The sequence below is a fragment of the Cucurbita pepo genome, chromosome LG03, assembly GCF_002806865.2.
Source record: "Cucurbita pepo subsp. pepo cultivar mu-cu-16 chromosome LG03, ASM280686v2, whole genome shotgun sequence".
NCBI lineage: Eukaryota > Viridiplantae > Streptophyta > Magnoliopsida > Cucurbitales > Cucurbitaceae > Cucurbita > Cucurbita pepo.
This window is the reverse complement of record NC_036640.1, coordinates 418,072-435,570: the sequence shown is the minus strand read 5'-3', so window position 1 is coordinate 435,570 and position 17,499 is coordinate 418,072. Positions and strand designations below refer to the sequence as shown.

Genomic DNA, 17,499 nt, shown 5'->3' with positions numbered 1-17,499 from the left:
GTCACTTTCAATGATATTTGTTATGAAAGCCTCCTGAATGCATGATTACCCAAATGATGCAAAATAGTGTGTCTTGGTCCCTATCTCAGTTGCAGTGTTTTTTTTATATACATCTATCTAGGTGATCTCGAACTCTATCTAATCATAAACGACTTGGCTATGACGATGACATTTCTCCCTGGGCAAGGGATGTGTGTTTGAAGAAGACAAATGTTAATAATGCAAGCCTTATTAGACCCCACTGCATTTAATTTCACCAAATATCGAAGTGTAAGGTAAATCTTAGTCACCTTCTTTGTGAAGGAATATTGGTTTCACAATGGTAAAGATAAGGACAAGTCTATATGGGATTCTTCCATCAAAATCAAGGCCTCCCAAGATTTTAATTGGAAAGAAACACCTCTTTTTCTGAACAACAACTGCGTTAACAAAAAGTCCCAAATAAAGCCGCTTTAGTTTGTACAGATTCGTAGTTATCGATGTGTTCCAATAAAAGGGCAGCCCTTCACGCCACAATTTCATGAGTTTTCCTGACAGATTTTTGTTTGCACTTGACAACAGAGAGAGGTCCCATACACGCCTCGTCTTCCCCGACTCCAGGAGGGCTCACCTTCCTGTTTTTTATCCACAAGGAAATTGCCTGCTCCTCGTTTAAGCAAATAAAAGATTGGCCTCTTTTTTTATCATTTTCAATGACCTCTTCATTTCACTGTAAAGATGGGACCTTGAGAAAGCACAGAGCTTGTTCATGTGTTTCTCCTGTACATCTCGCCACAATCAACGCTCAATAACTAAATACTTTTAACAACAAACCATCCAGAGAAACCATATCGAAAATCCATAATAAGAATAGAGAAAGATGATGCCCAGTGGAATACTCAGAATCATCAACCATGTTCTTGCTGAACCACATTTCTCGGTAACTTGGAACTGAATGATAGTGCGGCGAAAAACTTGTGGAGAATGTTGGGAGAGGTACATGTGGACACTTTGTAGGCAATTCTCTGGAGGGGAGGGTCTTTTGCAGCTACAACTTCTGCAAGTTCCTTGATCGGATGTCCCCCGATTCGCTACGTGGGCACATTGAAGTGAAACAGCCAAGATACAACAAAAGCAAATACCATACAAGCAAGCAAAAAATTCAGAAACCGGTGCCCACGCCAGAAGCTTTGGGTGTCTGATGGGTGAGTTGATGCAGCAACTGCAGTTGTTGAGGAGGCGTTGTTGGATTCATTAGACTGATCTGTTAACTCAACCTCATTTGGTTCGACAATGTTTTGTGCAATGGAATGGCAAATCTCACATGTCCTAATGAGAAGGCTCAAGAAGATTAGGAATAATAAATAAAGTAGCCATAGGAACAAATATGCACACAAAAATCACATTATGTAAATCTATCATGCAATGCAGCAAATGTAAGACCACCAATTAACAAGACATTGATTGAAACACACACCAGCAATAGTTGATTAAAGATGGCTGTAATCACCCATGTTCAGAATCACTGTCCATGAACAATACTGTGGAACCTTTTTGTGAGTCTTCAAATCACTTATCAGTGGAATTCGGAGCAGAGTGCAAGAACATATCGTCTGTTCGTTTCTCAGTGATTAACAAATAACCCTTTTTCAAAATGTGTACTGACATATCCTATTCATGACATTGGAAAAGTACTTTTAACATCAAATCAAATATTCATCGTCTTGCTTCCACAACAGATGGTATTATCCTAATCCTTTACATTTTGACAGCCTTCAAGCTCTTCATACATGTCATTTTTTTATACAAAATTCAACCAAGCCGATCGAAACAAAGACTATTGTAGTTGTAAGGAAAGTTAGATCAAAGGCATGAATCAGATCCATGAGAAGTGTACTGAAACAAGTTCCATGTTCCATATATTTATCTAATGGGGGAACTGACAGTTGGTTGACACAAGATGAACTACCATTTGGATATGTTCGTTCATGAGATCAAGGAACTGAAAGAGCTAACTGTGTGACTAGAAAAGTTCGGAAAACTGAAAACTAAGCTAGAGATCCTTTTATGATCTGTTGAGTGATCAACATAATCTTTCCCCACTTCTACTGAATCATGGTTCAGACTAGCAAATGGAGTATCCAGTTTACAGAGGGGGCGAAGAGACAAAGAGAGAGAGATTCCTAAGCCATCAGAAAAGGGACAGGGAAGAAGGAATAATCAGTGTAATGCACTTTCTTTTGCTTTACTCCTATTTCTTTTTGTTCGTCTAAGCGCTCCCTCTAAGTAAGCATTCTTTAATCTGCAACTTCAAGCTCATTACACTAAAGAGTTTTCCTTTAAGCCTCCTTAAATTAATGAATAGTGGTACCCCATGAGGATTATCTTAGAAGATGCTTATCACAAGAACATGCTAGAGTAGAGCCGCAAGAAAATAATCTGAAAATATGTACTCAAAGAACTATCAAGCATAACATAACATAACATAGCATGAGTGAAAAAGTAATCAGAAGCCATGGGGAACAGGGAGTAGACTCACTTGTTTCCTTTAATTTTGAACCAGGTTTCAGCACAATGCTTGTGAGCAACAGCCAAATCATCCTTGCACGAACAGCCCAATTCGATTGGGATTCCAGACTCTTGGCTATTACTCTCCAAACCCAAATGACAAATCCTGCAATCCCTCTCTACTTTAGCCAAATGCACCTTGATTTCAGAAATCCCATTTTCATTTTCAACCTCCACCGAATGAGCCGAAACCGACGAAACTCGGCGAGAATCCGAAGCAACCCCAACCCCCGGCTGAGAAACAAAAGAAAACCTAAACTCATCATAAGAACCACCGTTGGTCGACAAAAACTGAGAGGGACACGAACCCTCATCGGCGTCAGAGAAATAGACGCTACAATCGGCGCTCAAATCACTACCACTAACAGACCGCCGATGATTCCCCTGTTCCAAATCAATGTGGGATTGGGAAACTTCCGGAGGCGCCATTTTCTTAACCCACAAGCTAAAACTGTTTCACAAACACTTCCAGTACAGGGCAGACACATATCAGAGAACCAACAGTCGAGGGCTCCAAATAGTTTCTCCAAAATTTACGAAGAAGAGGAAGCTAGAATAGAATTCATGGTTCCTCTGTCAAAACAATAGCGGATTTGGTAAAGAAGAAAACAATGGTCCAGCAGACAGAGGCACAGAGGTGTGGTGCCACTCACTGTTGGAAGGCTTGAGGAACGGAAGTGAGGACTGCAAAAACGAGCAGAAACGTGGTATGGGGGTGACTAGAGAATTGAGAGGAGAAATGAAAGAAAAAATGGAAAAGTGAAAAAGAGAGAGAGAAAAAGAAGAAGGTTCTGGAAGATCTGTTCGCTAGTATACACAAAAATCTACGTTCCCAGTTGATTCCATACGCTGCTTCATCACCCCTTTCATTTTCATCAAACACTTGATGATCGGGAATGGTTCAGAAAGTGACGCTTACCCTTTTTCTTAATTTTGTCGCTATCAATAAATTCCTCATCTAATCTTCATATAAAAACATATGAAGTTGTGTATTTTCATTACTTGGACCAAATATCATTCCCTAGATTGCTGCCACGTGTCTATGATCCCATCCAATTTTCAAAATTTTGTTCCCACTTACAACTTCATTAGGTAAGTAGAACAAAGGTGGGCCGCATATTTGTTTAGAAGAAGGTGGGCCGCTTATTCCGCAGGGCCCAAAACATATGTGGCCCATATTTTGTTAAGGCGTGGTGTGCACGCGACGTAGAGGGAAATCCCCCTCTTTGTCTTCAAATAAGGACGAGTTATTCTATTCCTTATTGAAAAAAGTTGACACATTCTGGACCACACTGTTTATTTTATAATTAGTGTCACCATTCATTTTAACTAACTAAAAATAAAAATAATAATAGTAATAATAATAATAATAATAATAAATCAAAATAACAAATTAAATGATAAAAGATTGCAGTTGGGCTATTAAAACCAACAATGATGCCTCAATTCTATTAATAAATGGGCCAGTCGAACAATTCATCGGCGTCGACTTGGAATTCGTCAATTCGTTGACTTTGACCATTTATACAAAATTCATAAAATGCTTAATTAATTAATTAATTTCCACGTAATACAACTAACTTGTTTCACAAGAAATATAGTCTTTTTTTAGAACAAGTTATGGATTTATTAATATGCATGGGAGTAGCCTAATAAATTAAACCTATAGAAAAAAAAAATAAAAAAATCAAAAGTTAAACTACTTTTTATTCCGATGATTTTAAAATTNTACATCAACTCACTGTGTGTGGGAAATTTGAAAAGAAGAACAAAAGGAAACGACGTCGTACGTCTTATGATATCGAAATAAAAGGTGAATTCCGAAGAAAATCACTCATCTTTTACTATTCTATTTATTATTACCTCACAGCTGTATAAAAGAAATTAACAATGAAAAAAACCCAATAATAAATTAACTTAATTTTCACATGGGAGCTGGGGCATCAGCTGTAGGGAACACTCCTGTGGCGGCTGCGGATGACACCGGACCAGCGGCAGCCCCGGAGCTCAACAGCTCTACCATGGCACGGTGGGGGTTGGTGCGTTGCCTCTCACAAAGGTCGGGCAAGAACACTCCTGCAATATTCATTGTAATTAGGAAGGTGTAAGGGGTTTTGTTTTGAGAAAATTATGAGTTGTTTCTAAAACAGGGCTCACCCTCTCCTGCAGCCATGTTGAAGTAAAGGTCCACAATATTGGGGCACTTCTGGTAGCAGGCGGGAGAGCAGAGGCTGGCGGTGAAGCGAGGGTCGAGGAGGGCGTCAGAGGCAATTCCCACGGAGTTGCGGTCCAGGCCACAAGCGTTGATGCACCGATCCGTCTCAATGTAGTTAGACATCCATTCCACCATCACCTCCGAGGTCCTGCATTGATACTCAAGCTTCCCATCTTTGTTCTCCGATGTCTCCAACAAACATCTCTTCCCCGATGAGGCTATTGAAAAAGCGCACACATCCACCGACAACTCCTCGCACACAAGCTCCCCTGCAACGACAACAACAAAAACAGAACAATAATTTCATATCAAACGTGTCCTGCCCTTGGAAAACAAACCACTTATCATTCCCTAAATTAGCAGCGTTTGATGTGAACGTACCAAGAGCTGCAGACACGAAAACAGAGGAGATGAAGAGAAGCAACGCCATTTTGTTGGAGATAGCCATGGGAAGTTTTAATCAAATGGTGGAATTGAAAGAGAAAGAGAGAGATTTATAGATATGGAGGGAGTTGCAATTGAAGGAAAGGTTGTGAATGGGGTATAAATAGAGAACAACCCAGAGCGACGCCGGCTTTTGAAGGGTGGTTCGGGTGCAGCGGCCGTTGTGTTCTAGTTGCCAACGCGTTAAATCTAAGGCTGTAATTTGTGTTGAAAGTCAAGTTTTTAAGCCTTGTTCTGGTTGCCATTTGGGGTTTTCTTTCTTTTTCAATTGGAATAAGTTCGTGGTGTGATTGGTGCATTTTTGTTGTTGACGCCTAACAAAGCCGCGTATTTGGTTTCTTTTGAAGCTTTCCACATTGAAGAAGCTTCCACGGTGTGGGATATGGTTATTATTATAATCTTAATTTCAGGCCAAATCATACCTTCTCACCAAAATAATTAATTATTTACAATGGATGAGTAAGGTCATATCTTCCTCTATTTTAGCTCAATTATCATTCATTTTCATACATTTTAATGAAACATTATAACTTCGAGTTTAGTCGGTCAAAAAAATAATAATAATAAAGCTACTAGGTTATTAATACATTAGAAAAATGATTAACATTAAAAAGACTATGTGGGTTGATTAATACCCCACATTTAACAATTAATGTCAATTAGGGGAAAGTCTTAAGGTGATGTGTAAGTTTAGCATTTACTGAGGGGTTAAATTGCAAGTAGTTTTGTAATTAAAAACACAAAATTTGGCAAGTTGGAAAGGAAATGTATTTATTTTCATGCATAAACAATATTTTTCTTTAAATGTTATAATCTCAATAAATGTGAATAAATTGTGTGAGAGGTTTGGTTTGACTTTCATTTTAATTTTAATTTTGTGGTATTTAATACTTATTCTTTTTCAATGGAAAATGAAAACTTGTTTATTCTCTTCGTTTCTTTTTCGTTTCATAAATATTTTAACTTCTTCTTTACCCTACAAATCTAGACCTTTTTAAACAAAAATACTAAACACACATTTTTTTTCAATTATTTGACTTTGAATGTAATTGAAATTTGACGCTAATTCCTTTTCTTCAGGCTTAAATCTAAATGGATGTGATTTACATGCACCAACATTTTGAAGCAACATATTTACAATGAGATGTTAGCTGTGAATACTCCAATAAGAAATGAGGGAAAATAACAGTTGAAGAGTTAAAGAATCTATGAACTAGAGATTCAAATTTATGATGGATTTAAATATTATCATAGTTTTAATCAAACAAAATTGAATTAATGTTGGTGGTCTACATCTTTAGCTGTTTCATTTGTCCTTCACCGTTTCTTGGGGTTCAACTTTCATGGTATTTGTCCCCGGCTGCCATTTGTGTGTCCTCACAAGCTTTACGAAACGTTGTTGATCATCTTTTAGGAAGAGGTAAAACGCAATCAACTTGAATTTAGAACTGCTATTCTAAATCTTAATGAAAGATTGAATTTTATATCGTGAATGCTTGATCGAGAAAAGAAAATAATTATTACATTATTCATTCTAAATAAATAATAATGATAAAAATTAAAATATTAATAATTTTCAAATAAAATCTTAACAGGATTAATTAAACAACTGTGAAAAGGATGCATTAATTTTTTTTCCATATTATTTAAACATGAGGCAATTTACCCATAATTTTATATAGATTCATATAACTTGTGGAAGAATGCAACAATTTGCTAAAGAAGGCTGAACCTTCAAATTTAAAATTGGATGTTCACTCTTAGATGGGCAGCCGGTAATGACGATTTGGGGTTTGACCTGTTATACAATTCCACATGGGTTTTCTACAAGATGGGAATAAGTGTGCTTTTCAAACATACGAAATATGAAATTTTTTGGTTAATTATGCTTTCTATATCATTTTACAAAGAGTCATTCAGACGTCACTTCCTTCGCATCTACAATTTCGTATCAATAATGACTCCGTCAATATTCAAGTTGATCATTCCTGTTCCAAAGTCTATATTGTCATTCACTCCGGGAAATATCAAAGAAATGTCCTAACATATGTACTGCATTTATACAATTTCACCAGAACGCTCTGTGGGGGAATTTACATCTCATATTTCAAACTATAGAATGTAAAGCATGACCAAATTACTCTAGCAGATGCAAATCATTCCATTAGTATTTCCAGCATGGGGAAAGGAATATCTTGAGGATGGAACTAAATACTACAGATGAATGGTAATTGAATCTTACCACCCAACTTTCTGGAAGTGAAAATGTAGTTATTTCTTAAGTTAAGAGTAAGTTTCTCGTCGGCTTCAGTCGTCCCTAGTCAAGCGGCAGAGTTATGTTGATCACAGATTTGAGGAACTACAATTTTTTGGCTGCAATATCAAAAAGTAAAGACTTAACTATGCATAATTTGAATATCACCTATGATGTGCACGAGTAAAGGTAGCATATGCTTTTACCTGGGCTTAAAATTCTTATGCATTTTGTCGTGGACTTCACTGCAGTCAAAGAATCCATGCCTGCATTAGTAAAATTTGCCCATGAACTTATGCATTGTTTAATGGAACTTCAAGAGGTGTAGAAGATGAACTACATTACCTTCTGTATTTGTATTTTTTCCAGATAAAATTTGTGTCACAGTTGATGAATATTCTGACATCATTTGATCAGTCCCCACGTTACAGTCCATGGACTCATGAGATGACCTGGGAAAAGAAAAACAAGGAACAAATTGTCAGAAAAAGCGGTGAAGAATAGTTCGTGGGAATTGCAGGGTGATGAGCAGAAGATTACCCAGAGAGAGTGTCTATAGAAGCCCCCAAAGTTGGGACGGATGAACAGCCAACTACTTCACAATCCATATCCAAATCAGCCAACATTTCAGTAAAAGAGAAGTCTCCTCCAAAAACATCAAGAGAAGGCAATTCAATGTCAAAAATGTCTAATTGCTTTTCGGTCTCGGATGCATAAATATCATTTTCAGTCTCCTTGTCAGAGCTCATGGGTACATCTGAGACATCAAAATCTAGACGTCCCTTCACGTGTTCTCTCTTTCCCTGCCTTTTAGAGTTTGTCTTGACAGGGGAAGGAGATAAAATGCTGTGGTTCCTCTCTACAGAATAGTAAGCAACTTGCTTGTAAGGACTGATTGTCACTCTTTTTGATGAAATTACAGTGCAGCAAGTAGGACTAACGTCTTGCGGAGTATTGTTGTTACTGCAATCAGCAGCAGAGGAAATCTCATGTGGAGATGTAGACTTGTCGCTTTCACAAGAATTTGCACGGGGGGGAGTCTTTGGACCGGAAGAGTTGATTGGAATAGAGAATGAAGGTTGGTTGAACAAACATTTTACAACACTCGATCCTTGAACAACAGATACATTGGGGGTGCATCTAGGAGATGATGACTGAGTTTCATTAGAATGCTGGACAGTTGATTGAACATTGCCAGCTACAGTTGATTGGGAAAGTGCATCAGTATCTGTAATGTACATGAACTATATTAGATATGATTGAAAATAGACGCGCCTCAATCATATTCACAAACAATTTGTAAAGAAAGATTGCCTTTGCTAGCTGACTTCCTGGAAGATACTTTATTTCGAGCTCTCTTAGAAGCTGGAGGAACAACAATGGAAGCTTTGGAGCTTTTCCTCTTATTTGCTTCCATGTCATTATTAACGGGTGTTACGAAACTTTGAGACCCGCCATTGGTGTTCCGAGGTGTGACCTCTGGACGAATAGGTTGCGTAATGTTCATGGGACAGCCTGAGAGAAGTAGGTCTCATTAACATCAACAAAAATGTGTCCAACTCACAATAGCTCAATTAAAGATTGGTTGCAAATTTTTCTGAAACAAGCAGGGGAAAATTAGTATAGAACAGTCTTAGACTGTTCTCCTGTGTATATATTTCACCAGAAGTTGGAAACCCCCACTGACGACTAACAATACTGCTTAGCAACTCGATTATGACTAGGTTAGATTGTAAAGAAACCCAGTCCCAAAAGTCTCCAAGAAAAGCAAAGAATAACAGGCAGTATAACCCACTCCCAAATGTAATGTATAGGACTGAATGTAAGATTTCACTCCCAATGAGTTCAGAGATCATTTCTTTTCATCTCTCCAGTACTATTGCAATTGAGTATGGCAAAAAGGGGAACTACCTGTTAATGCCTATATCTTCAACCTTTAGATCAAACCCTGATAAATTTTAATGGATTTTTAAGTTTTTCAGAAAGCACATATGTTCCATTTTACTCGGAAAGTTCTAGGACGGTACCTGCGGGAGATTCAGATGGATCAGATTGACCAACAGCTACAACTTTATTTGGAGCAGCTGAAATTGAAGGCGTTGAAGACCTTCCACTGGCATTATAAGCACCCATAACAGTCTGCATACCCTGTAGAAGAGTGTGGACGCGAATCTTCTCTTGTTCCAAATAGCTTCTTTCTTGATCCAAAATCACCTTTTGTTCTTTCAAACTGATGTATTCATCTAACATCGCCTCTAAGCTGAGCAAGCTCTTCGGAGCCTGAAAGCCAAAAGAATTATTACAAAAAAAAAAAAAAAAAAAAAAAAAAAAAAAAAAAAAAAAAAAAAAAAAAAAAAAAAAAAAAAAAAAAAAAAAANCAAATCTCCAAACAAGCAGAAACATGTACCTCTTGTATGGGAGATTTTGCAATGAGCGATGAAGCTTCAACTCTAAAAACAGTACGCGTTTCAGCGTAATTGTTATCAGAAAGATATTTATCAACAATGAAGGCGACCTGAATAGGGGTTACGTTACCAATCCCCTTGCCGGCGGCCTCAGCTTTTCTAGCCTTGGTCTGCTTCCCCATTCTCATCGGTTTCAGATGCAGATTCGAGAAGCGGAGAAAGAAAGGGAGGAGCCGCGATTGGAATCGGAGGGGGAATGAACTGGAAGATTTACTACATAAGATCGAAAGCGGCGGGAAGAAGAGAGGATTTTTAAGGGAAAATGGAAAACGCGGGAACTTTTAAAATTTTTGCGGGTAATGTGTATGGGCGGTTTTTTGGACCCGCCTTCAAGTCCATTCCCGCCACCGCTGTTTCATTCCATCCGCCGCCGCCGTCAAATTTTAATACAACATTTTAAAACATATTATATTTAACAAAATAGAAGGAGTGTATGAGACGAAATCTTATATATTGTAATTATATTAATTTAGTAATATCATTCGTGTTACTTAATTTTAGGCCAATATAAATATTAGATAAGAAAATATGAATTGAAAATATAAATTAGATATGAAGATATTAATATTAAATGAGGCTAAAACATGATGGGACACTTTTTTTTGAGGCCCAGCAGCGGCCCATAGTCAGCACTAGAATTAGAATAATCCAATGGCGGGAACTCAAAGACGCTGAGAAATTCATCACAGGCTCTCGTAGCCGCCAAGAAAAAGCCACCAATATCGGCATTCCATTGGCCAATTGAATTGTTCATGGCGCCGGACGGAGTACCAGGTAGCGGCTCCTTCGTCAGTGTTGCCATTTTTCCGCATCTGGAAACTCATCTTCTATGCGGAGAGCCAAGACAGAGGCAGAGACAAGCGAATAGAGGGCGAACCAGTCTCTGAACCGATCGATGAGGGAGATGAGAGATGTTTGAAGGAACGATCGTTTTATCGGCTCAGAAGCTCGAAGTCTGTATGAGGTCAGAAAGTTATTGTGAAATTATGTGATTGAGTCCTGTGATATCGTATATGCCTTCTTCCACGGATGGCTATTTATTTCGGATTCACTAGAAGCACCTTTTTTAGTTTTGGCCACTCACTTAATCGATGTCTGGAATGTACTTATAGCTTGATTCACTTTCAATAAGAGGCAAATACACGCTACGTTTTGCTTGTAACTGAAGATTAGGAACCGTGTGAATTCGATTGGGCATAAAGTGCAGAAGAAATTTTGCATAAAGGAGTAGGAGAGGGATAAATAATTGAAAAGAAAGAAGGTTTATTAGAAAATTAGAAAGATAGACACTTTTGAAAGAGAAGGCTCTCACACACTCTCTAATCCTCTATTACTTGTTTTTTAAGCGACGCTGTATATTAGGTATACCGTGGGAAATTATGTTATCAGACGTTTAAGGTTTTTGCTTCCTACACAAATTAGTTTGTCACGATGAACAATAGGTTGATGCTTTATTATAAGATAAAGGATTAAATGAAGATATTGTCCGGGAGTTCTGGCATGCAGGCAGGTGTAAGCTGTAAAATTTCAGGTGAAGGTCAGAAAATAAGGCATGGGCTATTTGACTATACTCCTAGATACTGTTCAGATCATTGGAAGGGAGTGTGTTTATAAGTAAGGAATACTATATCCAGGTATGAGGCCTTTTAGGGGGAGTGTGTTTATAAGTAAGGAATACTATATCCAGGTATGAGGCCTTTTAGGGAAACTAAAAACAAAGCCATGAGACTTATGTTCAAAGTGGACAATATCATATCATTGTGGAGATTTGTGATTCCTAACATGATATCAGAGTCATGCCCTTAACTTAGTCATGTCAATAGAATTCTCAAATCAATAGAATTCTCAAATGTCGAACAAATAAGTTGGGACCCTAGAAGGTGTAGTCAAAAGTGACTCAAGTGTCGAACAAAAGGTGTACTATGTTTCAGGACTCTAGAGAAAGGAGTCGAGCCTCAATTAAGGGGAGATTGTTCGAGGGCTCCATAGATCTCAGGGGAGTCTCTATAGTGTACTTCGTTTGAGGGGAGGATTGTTGAGGATTGTTAGAAGGGAGTCCCACGTTGGCTAATTAAGGGAATGATCATGAGTTTATAAGAATGGAATACTATCTCCATTAGTATGAGATCTTTTGGGAAAATCAAAAGCAAAGTGATGAGAGCTTATGCTCAAAGTGGACAATATCATACCATTATGAAGATTCGTGATTCCTAACCGTTACTTTCATGTTATTCAGGCCTCATGTTATTCAGGCCTCAAGTAGGCATAGCGAGAAGAATAAGGTTATGGGTTTTGAATTCAAGAGGCGTATGATCGCTATTGATTTTATATGCACGGATGACCTTATAAATTGAATAGAGAAAAGAACATTTAAAATGGACTAAACTTACTTTCACTTGTACGGACCATCCATTAAATTTTGATGTGCTGAAGGATTGGTTTTGGGGAGCCAGTTCTAATGAGTTGAATAGCTGCTTTCTTGACCCATGTCTTGAAAAGTTTTATTTTAACCGCCTGTTGTCACTAATATTGTCACATTTATCATACAAATCATTTCATGTTGTTCCCAAAGTAGTGTTGCAGTTACCTATCGAGAATTATTAAGAGGAGTAGTCTCACATTGGCTAATTAAGAGGAAGATCATGGATTTATAAGTAAAGAACACTCTCTATTGGTACGAGGCCTTTTAGGGAAACCACAAGTAAAGTCATGAGAGCTTATGCTCAAAGTGGACAATATCATACCATTGTAGAGAGTCGTAGTTCTAAACATGGTATCAGAGTCATGCTCTTAACTTAGACATGTCAAAAGAATCCTCAAGTGTCGAAAAAAATAAGTTGTGAGTCTCGAAGGTGTAGTCAATAGTGACTCAAGTGTCGAATAGATGGTGTACTTTGTTTGAGGCTTTCAGAGATGGAGTGTCGAACCTTGATTAAGGGGAGGCCGTTCAAAAGTTTTAAAGAAGAAAGGTCTCAAGGGAGGCTTTATGGTGTATTTTGTTCGATGGGAGAATTGTTAAGAATTATTAAGAGGAGTATTCTCACACTGGCTAATTAAGAAGAAGATCATAAATTTATAAATTAGAACATTATCTCTTGGCATGAGGTTTTTCGGGAAACCAAAAACAAAGCCATGAGAACTTATGTTTAAAGTGAACAATATCGATTGTGGGGAGAGTTTTAGTTTCTAACATTACCTTCTTCCGTTGTCAGTGTGATAAAGTATTGCTTGTGCCTAAAGTATGAATGTCCTGTTTGCAGGTTGCAGGTGTAGAAATAAAAGGTTAAACCTTGTTGATGCTGGAAGAATTTTCTGGAGCTTTAAGCATGGATATCTCCCTCTCTAACCCCATCTCCACACTGCTATTATTCTAAATCACGGTGTACTACCTCTATTTTCCTTTGTTATCTTCTTGAGCCTGAAATTTGTGTTCCTTGCATGCCTTTCTTTTTAATATCACAAAAACCTTAAAAAACCCAAGCCAGTTGCATGAGCCTGCCACTGTGTATAAGGTTTTCATGGACCTACATAAAAAAGAACAAGTATACGATCATCTATCCAGGTCTCGAAAGACTAAAATGTAACCAATTTGAACTAGATTATATGTATACTTCGCTTGTGACCTTAGAATCTGAGTGCGAAGAATATGGCATTACTCTGATTCCACCAATTGATTTCATATGTGAAGAGGCTCCAAAGTCCTATGAAATCCAGACCAGCCGCGCTTATTTGTATGGTATATCGAAAGAATTCGCAAATGGATATGTATCTCCAAATCCGTCGACCACAAAAATGCAGTAAATGGATGGGGAAAGGTTAGTAGTCTCTTCAGTCAATTTTTGTTCACATGTAAATGTATTCATCTTATTTTCTAGATTTGTGACATTAAAAAGGGTGGTTTCTGTTAGCCAAAGAACTTTATTTCAATACCTATATATTTTCCCTGGGTGTTTGAGTGTTGCTGGCCGTGCTTTACCCTCTCGAATAAGGTCCCGTGAGAGGGGACTTCAGTTCTTAGTTGCAAAATGAAATAACAAATTATGGTTATAGAATGAGTTACTGTAAATTTAATTTTCAACTGGTACAAGTCATTAGTTGATGATTGTGTGAGCAGGTGAAAGAATAGCTGTTCCATCCTGCACCATTTGGGTCAAACCCCAGAAGTCTATTCTGCATTTAATGAGAAAAGAAATGGGACTACGGTTGGTGCAATCAAGGCGACTCGAACTCTTTGAGGTTAAACTTCTCAATCTCATTTCTAGTACTATACTAAAGATTTCTACTGCATTCATCAATCTAATTTCTAGTACTATACTAAAGATTTCTACTGTATTCATCAATCTCATTTCTAGTACTATACTAAAGATTTCTACTGTATTCACCATCTCATTTCTAGCACCATACTAAAGATTTCTACTGTAATCATCAATCTCATTTCTAGTAATATACCAGTATGGATTATTGCTACATTAATATGATGAAATTTTGTTATCATATATACCTGAAGCCTAAGACTTTTCATGCCCAGATGCCGACAACAACCTGTTTTACATCCCAGTATGTTATGAGTAAGGTGTGAAACCGACCATTTGAGAGGTGGGTGACAAATTGGACCATTGATGCAAAAAAATTTGATGAGAAGTAATGAAGCCCTGCAAGAAAATCCTCTTTGTGATATCTGTTCACAATCAGCAATTACTGATAGAAATTGAAATTCACGTTATGTATTTAATATTTACTATCTCTGTCAATATAACTCCTCAACTGATCCTATTGCATTATTTTTGCAGAAAAGAAACTGAGAATTTTCAGAATTTGTGAGTGATGATAATCTCTGCTTTGCTTTATAACTTCAAAGGTACGAGATATTTGATTCAATCAAATTTAGTATTCTCATTAACTCTAGTTTAAAGTGAAAGGTGTTTAAAATTGTTGGAAATGAGTGTCATGTTGGCTAATTCAATAGGAAGTCTTTTGGAGAAATCAAAAACTAAAGCCGCTAAAAGTAGGCAAAGTAATTGTAGAGCATCGTGTTTCAGCATAGAGGGAAGAAATTCATCATCACACGCTTGGTATCCATGTGCAGTCAATAGACACTGGCAATTCAAAAATAGGTTTCGAAGTATAAAACCACAAACAAATAGATTTTCAGAGTCCTTTCAGAATTAATCAACTTGGGGAAAAAAAAACTTAACATAGGCATTCATTTACAAATGCTAAGCGAAAGGAATTATCAAACAAAATTGCCTGTGATAGGAACTTCATTATGATAATATTTTCAACAGAGAAACTTGCAGAATAACAAATTATACGAGCATATGTAACTGATATTCTTCATGTCTTATCAAGATAACAGCAATTAAGAACCAAAAACGAAAAGCAAATCTTAATTGACGACAATATTATGGCCTAAAAATTCTACAGCAACATGAATTGATTTAGGCCTTTCATAAATCCACCCCACTGAGTTGCCAGAGACTGGCAAATGAAAATCCACAACATGTTCACGTACTTCATTCATCCTGTTCCGCACCGTCTTCATCTTCGTAGTAATCTTCATCCTCAGCCGAAGCATCTTGATATTGCTGATACTCAGAAACCAGATCATTCATATTGCTTTCGGCCTCAGTAAACTCCATCTCATCCATACCCTCCCCTGTGTACCAATGCAAGAAAGCCTTCCTCCTAAACATGGCCGTAAACTGCTCACTCACACGGCGGAACATCTCTTGGATTGATGTTGAATTTCCAATGAAAGTAGAGGCCATTTTCAAACCGGTTGGAGGAATGTCACAAACTGTAGATTTCACATTGTTGGGGATCCATTCAACAAAGTATGAAGAGTTCTTGTTCTGGACATTGATCATCTGTTCATCAACTTCCTTAGTGCTCATCTTGCCTCTGAACATAGCAGATGCAGTAAGATAGCGACCATGTCGGGGATCAGCAGCACACATCATGTTCTTAGCATCCCACATTTGCTGAGTGAGCTCAGGTACTGTAAGAGCCCTGTATTGCTGGGATCCACGGGAAGTGAGGGGAGCAAAACCCACCATAAAAAAGTGGAGACGAGGAAATGGGATAAGATTGACAGCAAGTTTCCTGAGATCTGAGTTGAGCTGTCCCGGAAATCGTAAACAACAGGTCACACCGGACATCGTTGCAGAAATCAGATGGTTAAGATCTCCAACTGACCAAGAACACAAGAAGAATTATTAGAGAAGGATGTAAAATTAAGAAGAGAAATTAAAGATCCAAGATCTGTGTGCAGAAACATACAGCTAGGGGTGGAGAGCTTCAGGGTACGGAAGCAAATATCGTAGAGAGCCTCGTTATCGAGTACCATACACTCGTCGGCGTTTTCAACAAGTTGATGAACAGAGAGGGTTGCGTTGTAAGGCTCAACAACAGTATCAGAAACTTTAGGAGATGGGAAAACGGAGAACGTAAGCATCATTCTGTCAGGGTATTCCTCTCTGATCTTGGAAATCAGAAGAGTTCCCATTCCAGATCCAGTCCCTCCTCCCAACGAATGGCAGACCTGGAACCCTACAAAGTTTGATCCAAACCATCTTGAGCAACAAAACGCAAGAAAGAACCCAAAAAGGGAAATCACAAAAAAAGAGTCGGTTGGGTAAAAGTACCTTGCAGGCAGTCACAATTCTCAGCCTCTTTACGAACAACATCAAGAACGGAATCAATAAGCTCCGCACCTTCGGTGTAATGTCCTTTAGCCCAGTTGTTTCCCGCACCAGACTGACCGAATACGAAGTTATCAGGTCGGAAAACCTGACCGTAAGGTCCAGATCTGATACTGTCCATAACACCAGGCTCAAGATCCATAAGCACGGCACGAGGAACGAATCTCCCGCAACTGGCCTCATTGTAGTATACATTAATTCGATCGAGTTGAAGATCGGAATCACCAGTGTACTTACCGATGGAGTCGATGCCGTGCTCAGCACAAACCACTTCCCAGAACTTGGCACCGATCTGGTTGCCACATTGGCCTCCTTGGATGTGAAGAATCTCACGCATTTTTAGAAGAAATGGAAACTAAAAATTGATTGAAAACCAGAGAAAAGGGCGAAGAAACCCTAGAGAGAGAGGGGAATGGAGGGAGAGAGAAGGTAAGAGATGGAGTTAAAGGGAAATGTGGGGACGGAGGGTTCTTTATAGAAATAAAAGGAAATAACGGTTAAAATATTATTTAGGGAATTTGAAATAAATGAGCGGGAAAGAAGTTAGGGTTTGCAAAAATGAGTGTAGAAACAGCCACATGCTCCAACGGCGTTTGGTAAATGTAACGCTCCCCCGTTAGTTTCCCTTCAAATTTTGAAAACAAATATATCTGGAAACAGCTGGACGCCACCAATACCAATGTGATCTCTTTATTTTTGTTTCTTTTGTAAGATTATAATATATATTAGGAAATTTGGTACACAAAAATTGGTAATACTTTAAAGCCGCGCCCCGCTGCCCGTAGCCCCCACACCATTCAATTTTTCTTTTGACGTTTTCTTCTCTTTTCCACTTCGATTTTGAGTTCGAAAATATGTTTCTCTTCATTTTCT

The 17,499-nt window shown here is 38.1% G+C and overlaps 4 protein-coding genes and 1 long non-coding RNA gene across 6 annotated transcripts; 1 reads left to right on the top strand and 4 right to left on the bottom strand.

The window, feature by feature from the left end:
* Positions 1-356: 356 nt before the first annotated feature.
* Positions 357-3,442, bottom strand: LOC111789997. The gene is made up of 2 exons (XM_023670752.1): positions 2,519-3,442; positions 357-1,308 (listed from the first exon to the last, which is right to left on the bottom strand). The coding sequence occupies exons 1-2, from the start codon at positions 2,974-2,976 to the stop codon at positions 1,071-1,073; spliced, it is 696 nt and encodes a 231-aa protein (XP_023526520.1). The 5' UTR covers positions 2,977-3,442; the 3' UTR covers positions 357-1,070.
* An 834-nt stretch (positions 3,443-4,276) lies between these two features.
* Positions 4,277-5,295, bottom strand: LOC111791231. The gene is made up of 3 exons (XM_023672494.1): positions 5,144-5,295; positions 4,705-5,031; positions 4,277-4,623 (listed from the first exon to the last, which is right to left on the bottom strand). The coding sequence occupies exons 1-3, from the start codon at positions 5,208-5,210 to the stop codon at positions 4,472-4,474; spliced, it is 546 nt and encodes a 181-aa protein (XP_023528262.1). The 5' UTR covers positions 5,211-5,295; the 3' UTR covers positions 4,277-4,471.
* A 1,896-nt stretch (positions 5,296-7,191) lies between these two features.
* LOC111790516 lies at positions 7,192-10,230 on the bottom strand. The gene is made up of 7 exons (XM_023671435.1): positions 9,868-10,230; positions 9,488-9,740; positions 8,775-8,975; positions 8,001-8,688; positions 7,806-7,912; positions 7,667-7,726; positions 7,192-7,579 (listed from the first exon to the last, which is right to left on the bottom strand). Exons 1-7 carry the CDS (start codon positions 10,051-10,053, stop codon positions 7,566-7,568), a joined length of 1,509 nt encoding a protein of 502 aa, XP_023527203.1. The 5' UTR covers positions 10,054-10,230; the 3' UTR covers positions 7,192-7,565.
* Positions 10,231-10,520: 290 nt separating this feature from the next.
* Positions 10,521-14,698, top strand: LOC111790518. 2 transcript variants are annotated; one of them, XR_002814482.1, is made up of 5 exons: positions 10,521-10,889; positions 13,186-13,305; positions 13,614-13,740; positions 14,040-14,161; positions 14,454-14,698. It is a non-coding gene; the product is annotated as an uncharacterized LOC111790518 (long non-coding RNA). The 2 variants fall into 2 exon arrangements; XR_002814481.1 differs by having other exon boundaries at positions 13,186-13,740.
* A 461-nt stretch (positions 14,699-15,159) lies between these two features.
* On the bottom strand, positions 15,160-17,058 carry LOC111790517 (tubulin beta chain-like). The gene is made up of 3 exons (XM_023671436.1): positions 16,570-17,058; positions 16,205-16,474; positions 15,160-16,115 (listed from the first exon to the last, which is right to left on the bottom strand). Exons 1-3 carry the CDS (start codon positions 16,961-16,963, stop codon positions 15,439-15,441), a joined length of 1,341 nt encoding a protein of 446 aa, XP_023527204.1. The 5' UTR covers positions 16,964-17,058; the 3' UTR covers positions 15,160-15,438.
* Positions 17,059-17,499: the final 441 nt, after the last annotated feature.